Source organism: Chelonoidis abingdonii, chromosome 3, assembly GCF_003597395.2.
Source record: "Chelonoidis abingdonii isolate Lonesome George chromosome 3, CheloAbing_2.0, whole genome shotgun sequence".
In the NCBI taxonomy this organism is placed as follows: domain Eukaryota; kingdom Metazoa; phylum Chordata; order Testudines; family Testudinidae; genus Chelonoidis; species Chelonoidis abingdonii.
In genome coordinates this window covers 120,279,662-120,296,978 of record NC_133771.1, presented here as the reverse complement: position 1 = coordinate 120,296,978, position 17,317 = coordinate 120,279,662, and the positions used below count along the sequence as shown (strand labels likewise).

The 17,317-nt window shown below is 40.0% G+C and overlaps 1 protein-coding gene across 10 annotated transcripts in view; it reads left to right on the top strand.

Annotated features, from left to right (window-relative positions):
- SYNE1 (spectrin repeat containing nuclear envelope protein 1) overlaps positions 1 to 17,317 on the top strand; it is a 498,327-nt gene that overhangs the window by 88,144 nt on the left and 392,866 nt on the right. For all 10 annotated transcript variants that reach the window (XM_075064060.1, XM_075064059.1, XM_075064058.1 and 7 more), the window contains exon 2: positions 2,372 to 2,433. In XM_075064060.1, the coding sequence (XP_074920161.1) occupies positions 2,372 to 2,433 (62 nt within the window). The remainder of the gene's footprint in view (positions 1 to 2,371; positions 2,434 to 17,317) is intronic.

The window sequence follows — 17,317 nt, the reverse complement described above, 5'->3', positions numbered from 1 at the left end:
TGGGATCCTCCGTCCTCCAGCCCAGAGCTCAGGCTCCAGTCTGAGCCTACACATCTACACAGTGATTTTTCAGTCTCACAGCTCAAGACCCACGATCCCGAGTAAGCTGACCTGGGCCAGTCATGGGGTTTTTATTCTTGTGTAGACATAGCCTCTGTGTCTCAGTCCCAATTCCTATTCAGGTGGAAGTGTACTTTTCTCTGCAAGTAGTTCCACTAAAATTAATGAGGCTACTTACATGAGCAAATGCTCATCGATTCCAAATTTGGCCTTTATGACTTACTGCACATCACACGTAAAATACCCTATTTACATTGGTTACCAAAAGAAACACTCCTGAATATAGTCTTGTTGTGCATGTAACTAAAACTATTGATTTTGTTTTCATCTAGGATCATTTTTATATTTGTTATGGTCAGTTAGATTTGAAATATTGTATGGTAACAATTTTACTATCGCACGTCAATATCCCTTTTTCTAAGATATACAGATTTACAAATTATATATAACTTTGTAACTGGAACTCTGTGTCAGGGCAGCTGCAGTTGTTGCACTTTAAAAATTCATTCAATTTTGAGAGATCCCCTACCAGTTTGGATGATATTCTTTATACCTATGTAAAAGGAAATACCAGTGGAACCAACAGAATCTCTAAAAGCTGAATGAACTTAACAAGAATAAACTGGATCAGACTCACCAACCATAGCGAAGATTAACAAAATTAACAGCGCAAAAATAATTTGCAAGTTTCAAATTATTTCCCCAGTCCAGTTCATAGCTCCTGAAATGTACAGTAGAGGATAAATACTATAATTATAAAAAGTTCACCACTTTTATTCATGGTGAACTCATCTCAGTAGTTTATGTAATGCCATTTCATGAATGTATTTTCCCTCTTTTACTGTCCTTCCTTGTGTAATGCTAACCATTTAAAATATCTGCCCTGCTATTTGTAAAAAAAAAACAAAAAAAACCCCCTTCATACTATGACAGTCTATACTATTACTCACCACTTTGACAAGATTATGCTAAATTTTGTACAAAGTATGCCTTGTAGTGTATCATTTGAAAACTCATAATTTGTTGACCATTATTGTCCTGATAAAATATATGTATCAACATTGTATGTAAAGTTATGCTTTTCTGCTTTATAACGTTGCTGTAACACATTCCAGAGTTAGAAAGGCAGTGGTAGTGAAGGTAAGGGTGGTGGTATTATTGTGAGAGTACTTGGTAGTATTACCACAATTAAAATGGAAATGAGGGGGGCATTTTATTAATATTATTATTTAACACTTTTCATCTCAATCTCAAAGCACATTAGAGAGACGATTAAACATTTTTTCCTACCATTTTTACAGATCAAGAGATCTCACATGACTTTCTCAAGGTGGCACCACAAGTCAGTAGCAGAGGCAGGAATAGAATCCAGGTTTCATGGCTCTAGACCTGTGTCATCTGGTGAACCACAGTGCATCCTTATTGAAAGAAAGAAAGAAAGAAAGAACTTCAGCCAGCATTGGATTTTCTGTAGTGTAGGACAAGAGCAGTGTTCAAAACTATTCAGTGATGATAAAAAAAATCACATTATTGGTGAAACAGGTAGTTAAAAAAAAAAAAACTTTATGCATTTGACCCCAGTGGTGTAAAATTCTTTCCTGTGTCAAAATTCATTCACCAGTTATGGCTCTCTGATTCTCTGCTTTTTACAGCTGTAACCCCAGCATAGGTTAGAACAATTAGTTCAGAAACTGTTTTCACCTGTGTCAGCTATCAGCAACCTGCAAGGGACCAGCTGAGAACTGGCAGAGCTCATTGTAATGTCAGACATGCCCTTTAAGCCAGTGCAAGGAGCAAGAGTGCTGTAGAAACTGGATATGCTAACAGCTCCTGCTTGCTAGGGTGCATGGTCAACTGGTCTGATAGTGGCAGTGTCTCAAAAAGTTAGGCTTCTAAATCCATAGTTGGTCACCTAAATAAACGTGGCCTGATTTCAGAGATGCAGAATGCAGTGGAGGTTGTGAGTGTTTAGCACCTTGAAAAATCAGGCCCCTTTTTTCAGAGCCTAAACACGGATTTAGGAGCTTAATTTAGGCACTTCCATTTGTACTTTCTCTCAAAACACAAAAAAAGTATAATACTTAAACAGTGTTATGAAGCATTGCTAATAAACAACGGTCAGGACATTACTGGGAGAATATACAATTTTTTGTTACAGGGGAATTACAGGCAAAATTAACAGATTTACAAGAAAAAATGACATTTGTGGAGCTGTTGCATGATATGTAATGAATATTGTTCCCCCCATCATGTAATTCGCCGGTGAGCTTTAGCAATGTCTAATCACATGAGTTCCATTTTTTTTTTCCAGATGAGCAAGAGGCAGTGCAAAAGAGGACTTTCACAAAATGGATCAACACTCACCTGGCCAAGGTAATAAACGTCTTGGAAAGATCTTTTTTTTAACTCAAAATCCTGCTCCTCTGCTGATAACTAGGCACTGGAGGGTTTAAGGCAATGGAACCTCCGCAGTTCTACTGATTGGGATAGAAGTAGGTTGCACAGACCCCTCAAAACGGGGCCCACATTACTTGTATGTTATAGAGGTTTAATCTGTTTCAAGATGACAATGGTTTTGGGGGCTGTGGCATGGCTAGTAGAATCACAACTGCTCAGCTTCATTGGCCAAAACCCCTTGCCTGGAACTGCTACTACAGTCAATAAGAAGGAATGTGTGACTGCCTTGTACAAAGCAGGACATTGTGCAAGCTGAGCAGTGTTGATACTATCACTCAAATATAGTAGGAGAAAGCTTGACCCAGCTGCTCCTTAGGTATTCAGCCTTGTAGGGTACGTCTACACAACAAAGAAAAATCTGCGCTGGCCCGCGCCAGCTGACTCAGACTCAGGCTGCAGGGCTGTTTCATTGCTGAATAGACTTCCTGGCTCGGGCTGGAGCCTGGGCTCTAGGACCCTGCTCTAGGACACAGCTCTACCTGTGATTATCAATTAAATCGGTAAATTACAATATTTAAATACAGGCAGTGCTTTTTGAAGGGCATATTTTCTAAGTCATGTATCTAAAAGCCTGGAGAGATGTTTTATTCTATAGAATGTACTGGTTAATAACATTCTCAAAAATGTCCAGGCTGAAGGGTATATTCAATTCTGTATATTCTAGATAATGAAATGCATCCATCTGATATGGCCTACTGTGTTACTTTAATGGATCAACAAAGCTTACTTGCATTATAGAGGAAAATATAAGAAATACCCCATATGAAATGAATTGACTTGGCTTTGCAGAATTCAGCTGCATAAGCAAGGGCATTTTTAAACCATCCTGGTTCTGGGTGCTCAGGATTTAGAGTTCATACCCTCCTGAAATGCAGGGAAATACCAGTGCATGGGCCCTGATTAAGGAGAGCACTTAAGCACATGCTGGAGTCACATTTACTTCAATTGGATTTCAGGGGGACTTCAGCATGAGCTTAAGTGCTTAGATGAATCAGGCCATAAAGATTTGCTGGAAGGGGGAAAAGTCACCTCTTTCTTTGGGATTCTTCTATTTTTAAGACAAACTTATTAATTATTATTAATTGCTAACAGTTGATCATTTCCATTAGGGATGTAAATACCATTTTTAAAAGTACCCATTTAAGCTATTAAAATTATATTGGTTAATCGTTTAATCGTTAACAAGTTCAGCCAGCAGAAGGGGGCACAGCCCATCCACAACTAGAGAAGGCTGTTTGCACGTGAGTGGTGTGTACGTGCGAGGTCCCAGAAGCCAGGGCAGAGGTGAGGGGGTGGGACAGATGCATCAGAAAGGCGGGAGTGGTGGTGGTGTAGCAGAACTCACTAACGCTTCTCCCCTTTGGTCTTCAGTGCCCAGTGTGATCAGCCACCTGCGGGTGGCCGCCGCTGAGTAGGTAGAAGTTGGCAGGAACTAGGGGCCCCAGCAGCAGCTGAAGCAGACTGTACTAGGGTAGGAGCATCCTGGCTGTGTTTCCCCTCCCCTGGCTAGGCATATGCTGCCAAGCACATGTCCCTGCAGCGGCCACCGCTGCCTCCCCCAGGTACCAGCAGAGGAGAAGGAAGAGGAGGAGCTGCTGGAAGCAAGGGGAGCTGAGCAGCACCTGATTTAGCAATGTCTTTTAAATGTTAACTGCAATATGTTAACAGCAAGACTAATACTTATCGGTTATCTGTTTAACCGTTTAATATTTTACATCCCTAATTTCTACAGGCCCATAAGTGTGTCTGTCCCTTAACAGGATTAGTTTATGGAGTTTAGACTCAGAAGAACAGAAGGAATATGCTGAATATTCTACTGAGTGTTAAAGTGTTATCATTTTAGCTAGCCACAAACATGATTTTGAATAGTGTAAAAATGTGTACATCAACTTCTTAATACTTTATAGTAACTGCTGATGAGATTTCTAAACCCCTGGAATGCACCCATACTCTAGGTATATAGGGAAAGAAGATAAAGACTCCTATATGTAGATTGTCTAATACTTTCCACATAAAACATTCTTGTGACCTTTACTTGAGCTGCTCTCACACTTCTGTTGTTTCCAGTAGACCTTTGAAATTTGACAGGGGAAAGCCCTGGAGATACATCTTTCTTTTCCCCATGAAATTCCATTCAGGTTTGGTGAAGATATAAACTTTTAAATTTTGGACATCTGCCAGAATAATAGCCAATCTTGATCATTCTAAAGTATTAGGGTCATGCCTCCACCGTAGAAGCTGCTCATGGTATCCTGGGAACAGCCAGAGCAGCTGTAGTGAAGGGATGGGGAGCAACCAGGCCCCATTCCACTAGGCCATTACAGCCCAAACACATGGTCCATGCCAGAGGTTCTCAGCCAGGAGTCCGCCAAGCAGGACCAGTTTCAGGGGGTCCGCCAAGCAGGACCAGCGTTAGACTTGCTAGGGCCCAGGGCAGAAAGCCGAAGTCCCACTGCATAGACTCATAGACTGACCTCCTGCACAATACAGGCCACAGAATCTCACCCATCCGCTTCTATAACAAACCCCTAACCTATGTCTGAGTTATTGAAGTCCTCAAATTGTGGTTTGAAGACCTCAAGCTGCAGAGAATCCTCCAGCAAGTGACCCATGCCCTGTGCTGCAGACGAAGACGAAAAACCTCCAGGGCCTCTGCCAATGTGCCCTGGAGGAAAATTCCTTCCCGACTCTAAATATGGCGATCAGTTAAACCCTGGGCAAGACTCACCAGCCAGCACCCAGGAAGGAATTCTCTGTAGTAACTCAGATCCCAACCCATCTAACATCCCATCACAGACCACTGGGCATACTTACCTGCTGATAATCAAAGATCAATTGCCAAATTAATTGCCAAAATTAGACTATCCCATCATACCAGCCCCTCCATAAACTTATCAAGCTTAGTCTTGAAGCCAGATATGTCTTTTGCCCCCACTACTCCCCTTGGAAGGCTGTTCCAGAACTTCACTCCTCTGAAGCCTGGGGTCCTGAGCAACTTAGCTTCATGGTCCCCCTTGTGGCATGGGGCCCTGGCAACTTCCCTGCTTGCTACCCCTTGACCCCGGTCCTCACTTTTATATGCAGAAAATCAGTTATTGTAGGCTGTGGAGTTTTTATAGCATGTTTTGGGGGCCTCAGAAAGAAAAAAGTTGAGAACCCCTGGCCCATGCAATCTTAGTTCTGCATTCTTGTGTGTATGCATTAGGATACGGTTTGAATTGCATTATCACATACTGTTTTTTCCCTGCCTCATTCAGTGGAGAGGATGGACACACAAATAGGAAAAATTAAGGTTTCAAGGGCAACTGTAAATCTGACATTTTCTAACTTTCAAGTGTTTGACTTCTAAACCTACATAACATTGTTAACGCAGCAAAGAATCCTGTGACACCTTATAAACTAACAGACATTTTGGAGCATGAGCTTTCGTGAGTGAATACCCACTTCATGAAGTATTCACTCACGAAAGCTCATGCTCCAAAACGTCTGTTAGTCTATAAGGTGCCAGAGGATTCTTTGCTGCTTTTACTGGTCCAGACTAGCACCGCTACCCCTCTGATACTTAACATTGTTAACATAATTTTTGTATGTAATATATTTAAAACATTCACTACCAGCTAAATACTACATTTACCTTAATTAAAACCAACTACCTCGATGTTGTAAGGTTACAGTCTTTGGCAGAGAATATAGCTTGCTATAAAGCTCATAAAGAAATTCAAAGTGAAATCTGGCCCCACTGAAATCAGTTAGAGTTTTGCTATTTGCTTCAGTGGGGCCAGGATTACATCTTTAGTGTTTTTAGCCTCTACATTTTCAGAAACTGGCCTCTTGTTATCCATGTTATATTTTGCCCTTTATTGTGTTAATAATCTTTTTCTGAAACTTGGGAAGTTAGCCTTTAAAGGACATTGTTTTTAGATATCAAAGTAAATAATTTTGGATTGCAAATAGTATAAAACTCATCACATTTATTGCCTAAGAATTGTTTTTTATAGTGATGGTTGTTCAATAAGCAAGATTCATTCCATATTACCCTGTTCCTCTCCTGAGAAACCTGTCTTGCTTGTTGTGACATACTGTAGTTCTCAGAGGTGTTGATTTAGCATCTGATCTATACTTGTCTTTTTATATCCCTCACATGTAAAGCACAATCCAGTGTTAACTAGGTTTCACAGAAGACAATATTATTTTGAGGTTGTAGATAGGGAACTTTCCTGATAATGAACCTATAATAAGTACTTAAATTTAAAATACATTGGTATCTCTTCATAGGTAAAAATGATTTTGATATGAGATTTATCAAGAAAATAGCAACAATATCATGCTGTGAAACAAAATGTTTTTATTTCCTTTCTTCTAAGAAATCACACATCATTTTAGGTATTCTGGCATCATGTGAATACATTTAATAACTGATTAGAAACATTTTATAGCAATTCCAGATGATTTCTAGGACAGAAATATTTTTATAGAGATTTGTATGCTCTACTACAACTGTAAATGCCAAGCTTTAAAGTGCTGGACAATGAAAATATGATAAAGATCTTGGTATGAGCAGTGCTAACTTTTGTGATAATCCGCATTCAACAAGTAATATATGCAGAAATCTATTTTTCTGTTTAAAGGGAATTTAGTACCAGTTAAAGGTGTTGTACTTGCAGTCCTACGGTCTGATGTCCTCTGTCCCAGAAAGAACAGCTCTTGCCTTAGGATGAAATGGTAGATCAGCCTCCATAGCAATTCATTTTGTGACCTCTGCTGCGACCTTTTGAGAGGAGACTCAAAAAGCTTGCTTTGTTTTGCCCAACCAAATGAAGGCTGAGGGGAGATACGACTGCTTCCTTTAAATACATCAGAGGGGTAAACATCAGGGATGGAGAGGAGTTATTTAAGTTAAGCGCCAGTGTTGACACAAGAACAAATGGATATAAACTGGCCATCAACAAATTTAGGCTTGAAATTAGGCGTAGGTTTCTAACCATCAGAGGAGTGAAGTTCTGGAACAGCCTTCTAAGGGTAGCAGTGGGGGCAAAAAACCTAACTGGCTTCAAGACTGAGCTTAATAAGTTTATGGAGGAGGTGGTATATTGAGACTGCCTGCAATGGCATGTTGCTCCTCTGTGACTGCTATAGCAAATATCTCCAGCAGCTGGAGATGGGACACTAAATGGGTAGGGCTCTGAGTTACCAGTTGTCTGGCTAGTGGGTTTTTCCAATATACTCAGGGTCTAAGTGATCGCCATATTTGGGGTCAGGAAGGAATTTTCTCCCAGGTCAGATTGCCAGAGTCCCTGAGGTTTTTCACCTTCCTCTGCAACATGTGGCATAGATCACTTTCAGGTTTAAACTAGTTTAAATGGTGGATTTTCTTTAACTTGATTTGAGGACTTCAGTAACTCGGCCAGAGGTTATGGGTCTATTACAGGAGTGGCTGGGTGAAGTTCTGTAGCCTGCAGTGTGCAGGAGGTCAGTCTAGATGATCATGATGGTCCCTTCTGTCCTTAAAGTCTATAAGTCCATGAGACCTGCAACAAGATGCCTAGTATGATACAAGCACTAAGAACTGGACTGATATTTTCAGCTTATTCCACATTGCTCACCAAACAGCCATTACATGGTAATGAGTTTCTGACACTATCAGCATGGCTCAGAATCAAACTTGGGATCCAAAGATGGAAGGTTTCATATTCCATTAACAGTCCCCTAGGCTGGTACTTCTGAAAACAGGTGTGTCCAGAAGCCTGGTTGGATAGTCATGATCCTGGTAAGGTCCATACTTCTGTAACAATAGGTCTTCAGCTTGCCTGTAAACTGGAGGGCAGCATCCCTTCCACTAAAAAATACCCTAGTTTCATTCTGCCTCCTCAGCTACAGGCAGAGTTTATACCTAGGTTCAGTGGCTCCTCCCTTTAGGCTTAGATGTGGATGGGGCCAAACCCTCCCATCCCTGGAGCCTCAGTAGGTGCAGGCAGCGTTCACTAAAACATCCCTGTACGGTGAACAAAGAAACATGTCCCTGTTTCTCAGCAAAATAAACTGCCCCCGTCTAAATTGTTAGCTGTGCTTCAGGGTTGCATTGGGCTTATAGGACTTCCACTTTATTCTCCCCTCTGTTTTACTTCTCTGCTGAGGTACTGCAGCAGCTGAAACCTCTGGATTCTCTTGGGGTGACAGACAAGGCCAAGGAGAACAGGAGAGAGAGAAGTTTTCAAACCCCCAAATTATATGGTGGCAATAAAAAAGGGACAGACAACACCCCAAATTCCATATTTCATTGGTAGGGAGAGGGGAGAAGAAGGTGAAAACAGAGAGGGGGACAGAGAGAAGGATTTTAGACATCTCCTCCCTCCCGTAAAGCTTAAAAAAGACTGAAAATGATGCAAAATTCATGTACAGGAAAAACACCAAAAACCATTGTCAGAAGTAGGTATGGTCAGGCCAAGTATGTGATGCACTGCTTCTGCTCCACTTATGAGCATCCTTGGGAGCATCCACCATAATTTAAAAACATGGAAGTGGTATCACATCCTGATCACTCTTGGAGTGAATGCTGCCTGGGGCCAGCCAGGCTGGTTCAGGGCTGTGTAATTTACCATTGCTATGTTCAGTGGCTGGTCCTGTAGTGTTACAGTAAGTTTAATTGGTTTGCCTCTTGTTGCTCTCAATAAATGCCTGCTTAGCATTTTCACGATGCTTTAGATTGATACTGTCTGCCTTTTTTTTGGATGTGTCCTACAAAGTTTCACCGTAACTGATTTCTGCCTTGTATCCTGGGTTATAACCAACTGATAGCTCTGCTGATCCAGAAACATTGCTTTGGGATAGTTCCTTTTGAATAAAAACAACGAGGAGTCTGGTGGTACCTTAAAGACCAACAGATTTATTTGGGCATAAACTTCCATGAGTAAAAAATCCACTTCTTCAGATGCATGGAGGCTGAAGAAGTGGGTTTATTACCTACGAAAGCTTATGCCGAAATAAACCTGTTAGTCTTTAAGGTGCTACTAGACTTCTCATTGTTTTTCTGGATACAGATTAACATGGCTACCCCTCTGATACTTGGTTCCTTTTTAATTTCTTCCTGGAGAGGAGTGTTGAACTATTGTGACCTCAAAGAAGATACTTGTGGCCAGATTCTACCCTTGGATATGCATATGAGGCTTCCATTGAAGTAAAAACTGGATTTAACTTCAACAGCAGCCCTGTGTATGTGCATCTGAGATCCAAATTTGTCTCTGTAGCATTGTTTATCTTTACATCATTTTGGTCAAGTATGAACAGTAGCATGTGCTTCCAGAAGCCAGTATTTATATCACCACCTGCTACCTGGGTATAAACAGGAATATTCACCATGACTCTTTGTGAAACAGGACTAGAAAGTTGGGTATCAGGATTCTGGGGTTCATTTCCTGACTTTGAGAATAGAGTATAGTTTCATGCTTGCAGACAGTATCGCTATGTGTAATATAGGCCCTACTTGGGTCTTCTGCTGAATTTGAACTCTGGGATATCTGAGCATAGGCCTTGAACTACAGAATCATTCTATTAGTATGTAGGCAGTACCAGACTCATAAACCTCTACATATGGTCTAGCCATCAGGGAAGGGCAAATAATCACTAAGAGTAGGGTTGACTTATTTCTTCTGAAAGTAAGTGTAGCAAAGTGGATGAGACATAGGTTCCCAGCTCTACCTGCAGAGACTCTGTGCAACCTCTCAGTTTCCTTATCTGTAAAATGGGTAAACGATAGTTGCCTTTCCTTGGTCTAGGTTATGCAGCCTTTGTCAATAAAGGGTGTGAAGTGAATGGAAATATTAAAAGCTTCAGTAGAAAAGCAAGGATTAGATCCTTCAGCTCTTAGCCTGTAGTTTAGTGAACGTTTTCCTACAATACAACTGTAGCTGGGCACATCTGCATCCCCCTTCCTGCCTCTCTAATTTACTGAATCCTTTCTGCTCCCCTAACCCAGCAAGCCACCTTCTGCCATGCCCGTTGAGCATCAAATCTGTTCTGTCCTTCTGTCAGATGTACCATTCGCAGACTGGTCCAAGGATTTTTCTTTAAATGTTGGCAACTGTTATTTTGGACACAAGCTGCCACTGAAATGTATTCTACTCTGTTTGTCTAATCTAATCTTATTTTAGTGTGATTTAGTCTAATCTTGTTTTATCAAGTGTGTCTAATCTATAACATGTCTATCATCTTGGTAAGTGAGGGTTGAATATGAGTGGTATCTGAGTCCTTAATAAATCTCTATGAAATGTCAGGTTTTTTGTTTGCTTTGTATAATGTAACAGTTGATCAGTGTAAGGTTAGGTTTATTTTTTAGTTATGAAATCATAAAGTAAATGAATGTATCTTTAAACTTATAGAATATAGGTTTATACAAAGTTATAAATAAAAGTAAAAAGGGGAATGGATATCTCCATGGATTGTTAATGAGATATGGAATCACTTTACCTCTAGTTTACTTATTTGATTCTAGCTCAGGATGAACATCACTAAAACACTCAGAATATATAAAAAATAGATTAAAATGATGCTGAAAATACTTTCAGTATACAATGCATATTTAAAATCTCCAGTCAGTCAAAAGGTACTAACTAAAAACCTTGAGATAATTTCAAATTTAAGGCTACAATCCCATGCAGACTTACTCATCTGCTTAACGTTGTGCATGAGAAAACCCATGAAAACAGTGGAACTATTCATATTCATAAAGTTAGGCATATACATGACTGCACAGGATTGGGGCTTGAACCTTAAAATCAGTTTGTTTGAATGTAGATTATTTATCTCTGTCAAGGGCAGGTGTAAAAATAAATCTGAAACAATTTGAGAAAGCTACCTGTTCCTGGTTTGGATGAATTTATCTAAGGGCTGAGTTTAAAACGGAGAACAACAGCACTGCAAAGTTAAATTGAAATATTTGCAAGACTGATTTAGTACAGCAGTTCTGGACAGCAGTTACTCAAGAGTTTTCCATTTCAGTGTCTGTCCTGAATTTTTAGATAAGCCTTGAGTGATTAAAGAAGAGGAAATAATGACGTTCACTGTCAGAATAAACAAAAGACCTATCTTTTTCTGCTAGTGTTGTCATTGGCAGAAGGTGATTGAAAATAGGAATTTCAAAGCTTTAGAAAAGGCAATAAACTAGACACAGGCTTAACCAGTCAGGAAATGTCAGCTTTCCTTTGAGTGTTTGTCTTTATGCACATTCCAGTGACAGTGTGCATGTGTCTCATGAGCCAGAAGTCAGAGTCTTTTTGGCCAGCAGTACGTGTAGGGTACTCATGCACTCGTTCAGTCCTCACGCTCTGTAGCGAGATCATATAAGAGTGAGGCTTGTCAGCTGCCATTTAGTTCCTCTCGCTTCCTCATGGCTTAGAGATGGAACCCTGACTGTCTGAGATACTGACAGCCTTTCTATTACAGTTGATAGCTTATTACTTTTGCAGTTTAGTTCATAGTTAACCAGTAATTATATACATGCATCCAACGAAGTGGGTATTCACCCATGAAAGCTCATTCTCCAATACGTCTGTTAGTCTATAAGGTGCCACAGGACTCTTTGCTGCTTTTACAGTAATTATAGTTGTTCAGTTGCTTTTAGTCTTAGAGTTTTATTTGTTGCTGGTATGGCGACATCTGGTTCTCCCAGATTCAGACATTACCCCTCATGTGACGGAATTATTCTAACCTCAGATGGACACTCAGAGTTCCCCTGTTGTTTGGGAGAATCACACTTTCCCAATAAATGTGCAATTTGTAAATCCTTCAGCTCCTATGTTAGGAAGCACTTGAAGGCCCACCTTCAGGTCTTCCTGATGACTAAATTTATGAGACCCACTTCCAACTTGGGCTTGCTAGATGACACCCCTCCCCCCACCCCCAGTTCAGGGACCTTCAGAGCCCAAGAGCGTAAATGCCAGGCTTTTTGGTATTGAGAGCTTCGACTAGAACCAGGGCCATGATTACAGAGTCGTCCTCTGACAAGCTACAGGGAGCCAGAAGCCCCACAGGTAAATTGCTGAGCAAGGCTTCCTCTGACAAGAAAACTTCTCCTGGTACTGAACATAATCTGGGACTTTGCAGCCTAGAATGGTTCCTGCTGAAACTCAGTCTTGTGCTGGTTCCCACTTGATGGCACCAAAATCTATGACTTTGGGAAAAAGTTTGGCACCAACCTTGACACCGTCTACCTCAACAGCCCCAATGCCAACTCCCTCGTCACCTGAACCAAGCCAACCAGGGAAGCACACTGTTGCTACTACAAGGATTGTGGCACCACCCTGAGAAAAATCTGGCTCCAGCACACCTATCTACACTTCCCTGCACAGCATTGTTCAGGTACGTGGCTTAATGGAAATGGAGATACATCTGGAACCACAGTCCCCATGTCAACTTCAGTACAAGTGTCAGAAATTCTGCTCAAGAAGGGGTCTGAGTCAAGAGTCTATAGAATACACATTTCTCATACCATGGTCAGGAGACCTGATGTATACTTATCCCTGACCGCTCTGATTCCCAGAGTGTTCTGCAAACATAAGGAGGCCTTGATAAAGCTAATCCTCATAGCTCTAGCATGGCTCAGACATGTTCTGGTTCAAGGAGCTATTGAACCAGTCAGTATCTCAGCTCAGGTCCATACCTCTACTCTCAGATTTGCTGTTTCAGAACCAGGGACAGATTCAACACCTGATTCTAACATTCCTACATCTCACAGTATGGCAGTTGGATGGATGTCATCAGTATAGCAGGCTTTCTCCTCCCTAGTTAGAAAAGTTCCAACAAGCAGTGAGAGAGAACTTACTGGCAAAATAGCTGAGGATCTCCCCCTGGTGCCACCAAAATATATTAATTCTGTGTCAATTCTTGTTTCCACAGATTCTCAAATAGTTACTTGATAACTAAAAAGATGAACTTGTCCCTCAGTCCCTCCAAAGTGCACTTGGCAGTGATTTCAGCTCACCATCTGCTAGTGGAGGATCATACGGTCTCCTCCCATCCAGCAGTAATTCGGTTTTTAAAGGGGCTTAATAAAATGTTCCTGCCTGTCAAGGAATCTGTACACCCACAGGATTTAAACCTATTACTTGCAGCCCTCAAGAGACTATACTTCAAAACCTCTGGGCTCCTTCTCTGCTACACCTGTCAATGAAGGTGGCATTTTTGGTTGCTGTAACTTGGGTTAGAAGAGTGGAAGAGATTGAGGCCTTAATGGCTGACCCCACCACATGTGGTGTTCCACTCAGTGTCCATGAGAATACACCCTAAATTTCTCCCAAAAGTAGTGACAGTATTCCATTTGAATCAACAAATACATCTACAAATATTAATCCAGAAACTCCATGCAGCCAGATCTGAGCCAATGTTGAATACGTTAGGAGAGTCTTGGCTTGCTGCTTAAACAGAACAAAACCCTTTAGAACATCACCAGGACTGTTTGTCTCTATTGCAGACAGGACAAAATGTTCTGCAGTTTATCCCAGAGACTATTGAACAGAATTTCCAATTGCAACAGAACCTTCTACAAGATGACCAAGGTAGATCCACAGTCCACAATCAGAGGTCACTCTGCTGGAACACGAGCTGCATCAGCAGCATCACTGCAAAACTTACAATACTGGACATTTGTAAAGCAATGATTTAGGCTTCAGTCCACATGTTCACATGACACTGTGCCCTGACTGAAGCCGCCAGGACCAATGCTGCATTTGATAAAACCCTTCTTCAGTCGTTGTTTACCTAACCAAGATCCCATCTCCTTAACAAAATGTCTGCTTGGGAGGCACCATCAGTTCAATGTCCATAGGGACAAGCACTTGAAGGAGAGCAAAAAGTTACTGTGTTCAGTAACTGGAGTACCTCAAGATATATTGTCCATATGCAAATTCCACAGCCTGCCTTTCCATCCCCTGTAACTCAAAATTCCTACCTCCAGGGATTCTGCAGTGAGAAGGAGCCAAATGATGATTGGTGGGCCTCACCCCATTTGCTCTCAATTTAAAGCATGAAGTCTGAAAGAGCACATGGGTATTGCTGGCCAAAAACCCTCTCATCTCTGGCTCATGAGGTGCATATGGACAACACATCTCAAACAACCCTGGTTACTCTACACAGTAAGTAACTTGTCATTCCCCCAACTTTGGGAATACCAATAGTATTTATCTAACTTCTGCTACCAAGTGTCAGGCAGAACAGGCTACTTTCTGAAACAGACATCCACAAAAATGAATTAATATGGTTCACTTCATAATTATATAAAAGGGAGAATGGAGAGTATCATAAAACAAAAGCAGATGAGGGATAATAAACCAAAATAAAGCTAAGATTAAAAGGTTTTTAGGATATATTTATGAAACACTACTCTGCATTGTCGTGTTGTACTATAGATGTATATCTATATTCAGGATTGTAAATTGAAAAAAACCAAACCTGTTATAGATTTAGAAAAGAAAAGGAAATAGAAATATAATCAAGAACAGATATTGTCATCTATAATAATAGTTACTGAATTTTTGAGACGATAACAAGATCTTATCTAGTCAACTGTGAGCTTAATTGTAGTGATACTTTGCACTTAGAATGTATGTAGTGGCTTCATAAAAGGAGCTGAATAATTTACATCTATTAGATAAGTAACCATCAGAATTGGGTACTATTATATTTATTTTTCAAATGGGGAAACTGAGGCATGGATCAACTAAGTGACTTGCATGGAGTCACACAATAAGCCAAAAAACAAACAATCTAATGTTGAGAAGAAAACCCAGGAGGTTTGACTCCCAGTCTCCTGCTTCAGTAATTATGGTATGTTTCCTTTAATAATGAAACATTGGTTAAAGATATCCTTGGAAGAAAACTGACACATTAAGTCTAGGGCTTAATCCTGCAGCCCGTACTCACACAGATGGCACCCAAATCTATGAGCATGCCTGTAGAGAAGGTGCATGTGACCCAGAGTCTTCAGGATAAATCTTTCAAATTGGCATTGAAGAGTAAAGGTCAGATATTCAAAACAGCCTTTGAAATTATGCACATCAGCTTGTTCAGACAAATCAGTGCAAACAAATCGGTTAATTACACACACAGATATCAATTTGTGTGAGTGAGTGCATGTGTCAGATTTGCTCATGCAGTTTTGAAGCTACTGGAAAATTCAGCTACCACTTATTTTAGTAACAGAAGTCTCACAACATTCTACAGAACATTTTATAGAGGATCTGCAGAACACTATTGTTTTCATTTGTACAGCACCAATAGTGTTTTTTAGGCAGTGTACTCAAAGGTGTGAAGAAAGATTCAAAGCAGTTACAGTTTAGAGAGACAACAGAAAAATACAGAAAAGGAGATGCAATGCAACAACAACAACAACAAAAAATAGGACAGAAAAGAGAAGTTTAGCAAATGTCTTGTTGTTCCATGCTTTTTGTCTGGGTTTTTCAAAAAGTTTTCTGTTACTCAGTTTAATACTTCTGAGAGAGGAGAGACTGCAGTTTGTAGGCTGTTTAAAAATCTGCTTTTCTGATTTTAATAATTACATACTAAGTATATTAATTGATAAACTCTAAATTGTATTGCTTTCAATGTTCAAAGACATTTTCTGAATATTAGCGCAAACGAGAGACCAGTTTCAAAGAGCAACAGGATTATCCAAAGAATTCCCACATTAAGTTACATTTGTGATCAGTTCTAATCTATATTTAAATAAAATACTTAGTATGAGAAAAAATCAGTTTGCTAACCTTTAAGAAGCTTCCCAGTTAATTCATATGCCTCCCACAGTGCTCATAAATTTACTTGTGGTGAATGTGCCTCACCACTCATGTCTTGCCTCCTCACAACCACTCTTAAATATCGTTATTGTCACAAGTGTAACCGTCATGCCGTATGTGCTAGAGTTATGGAAAATTTAGTGTTGATATAATATGTGTGCTTTGCTATTGCTTTGATATTTTGGCGGAAGAAAGCAGACACCTAAGGCCTTGTCTCCATTAGGAAGAGAGGGTGTTAACTCATCAGCTAACAAACTAAGATGTATTAAAATCCTAGTATAGATTAGGCAAGTTGTAGTTTATATACATGTTAGCTGATTGAGGAAAATTATATGTTTACAACTTGACTTGGCTACACTAGGATTTTAATGTATGTTAGTTAATATATGTTAAAAATACAACCCTTTTCCTAGTGAAGACAAGGCCTTTGTTGTCTGCTTACTGCTTCCAGTATAACAAAGTATCAGAGCAATAGCAAAGCATATATATTATATCAACAGTAATTTTTCTATAATGCCAGCACATAAGGCCTGTTAAGATCAATGTTATTGATTCAGTCACTATAGCTGTAGGGACCAATCACAAATCCAGTGTCTGGATATAGATCTAATGTCTTCTAAAGTTCAGGTTTGTTTGTACCATATGGTTTTACAGATTTCATGTTAACATTTTGACAGTACACACTGGTAGCTGGATGGAATGCTTGTTAAGTTCTGGTCCATCTCTAGTATAAACAGTATGCAGTAGATTTTAACTTTATTCACATTTTAAACAAAAGGTAATGACTTTCTCATTTGAAGACTACTAAGGAAAAAGTATGTGTTAGCTGACTCACATTATTCAAGTTGACATTACATATGCTGCCAGGGGACATGTGTTTATCTATTCTAGCAAAAGAATCACTTTGTGTTAGTGTGAATGGAAAGTTTTCCCATGAAAAACAGGAATTTTATTTAAGCTATCATATTTAGTGGTGCATATACAATAGTATAAAATAAATATTTAAAAACTACTAAGTG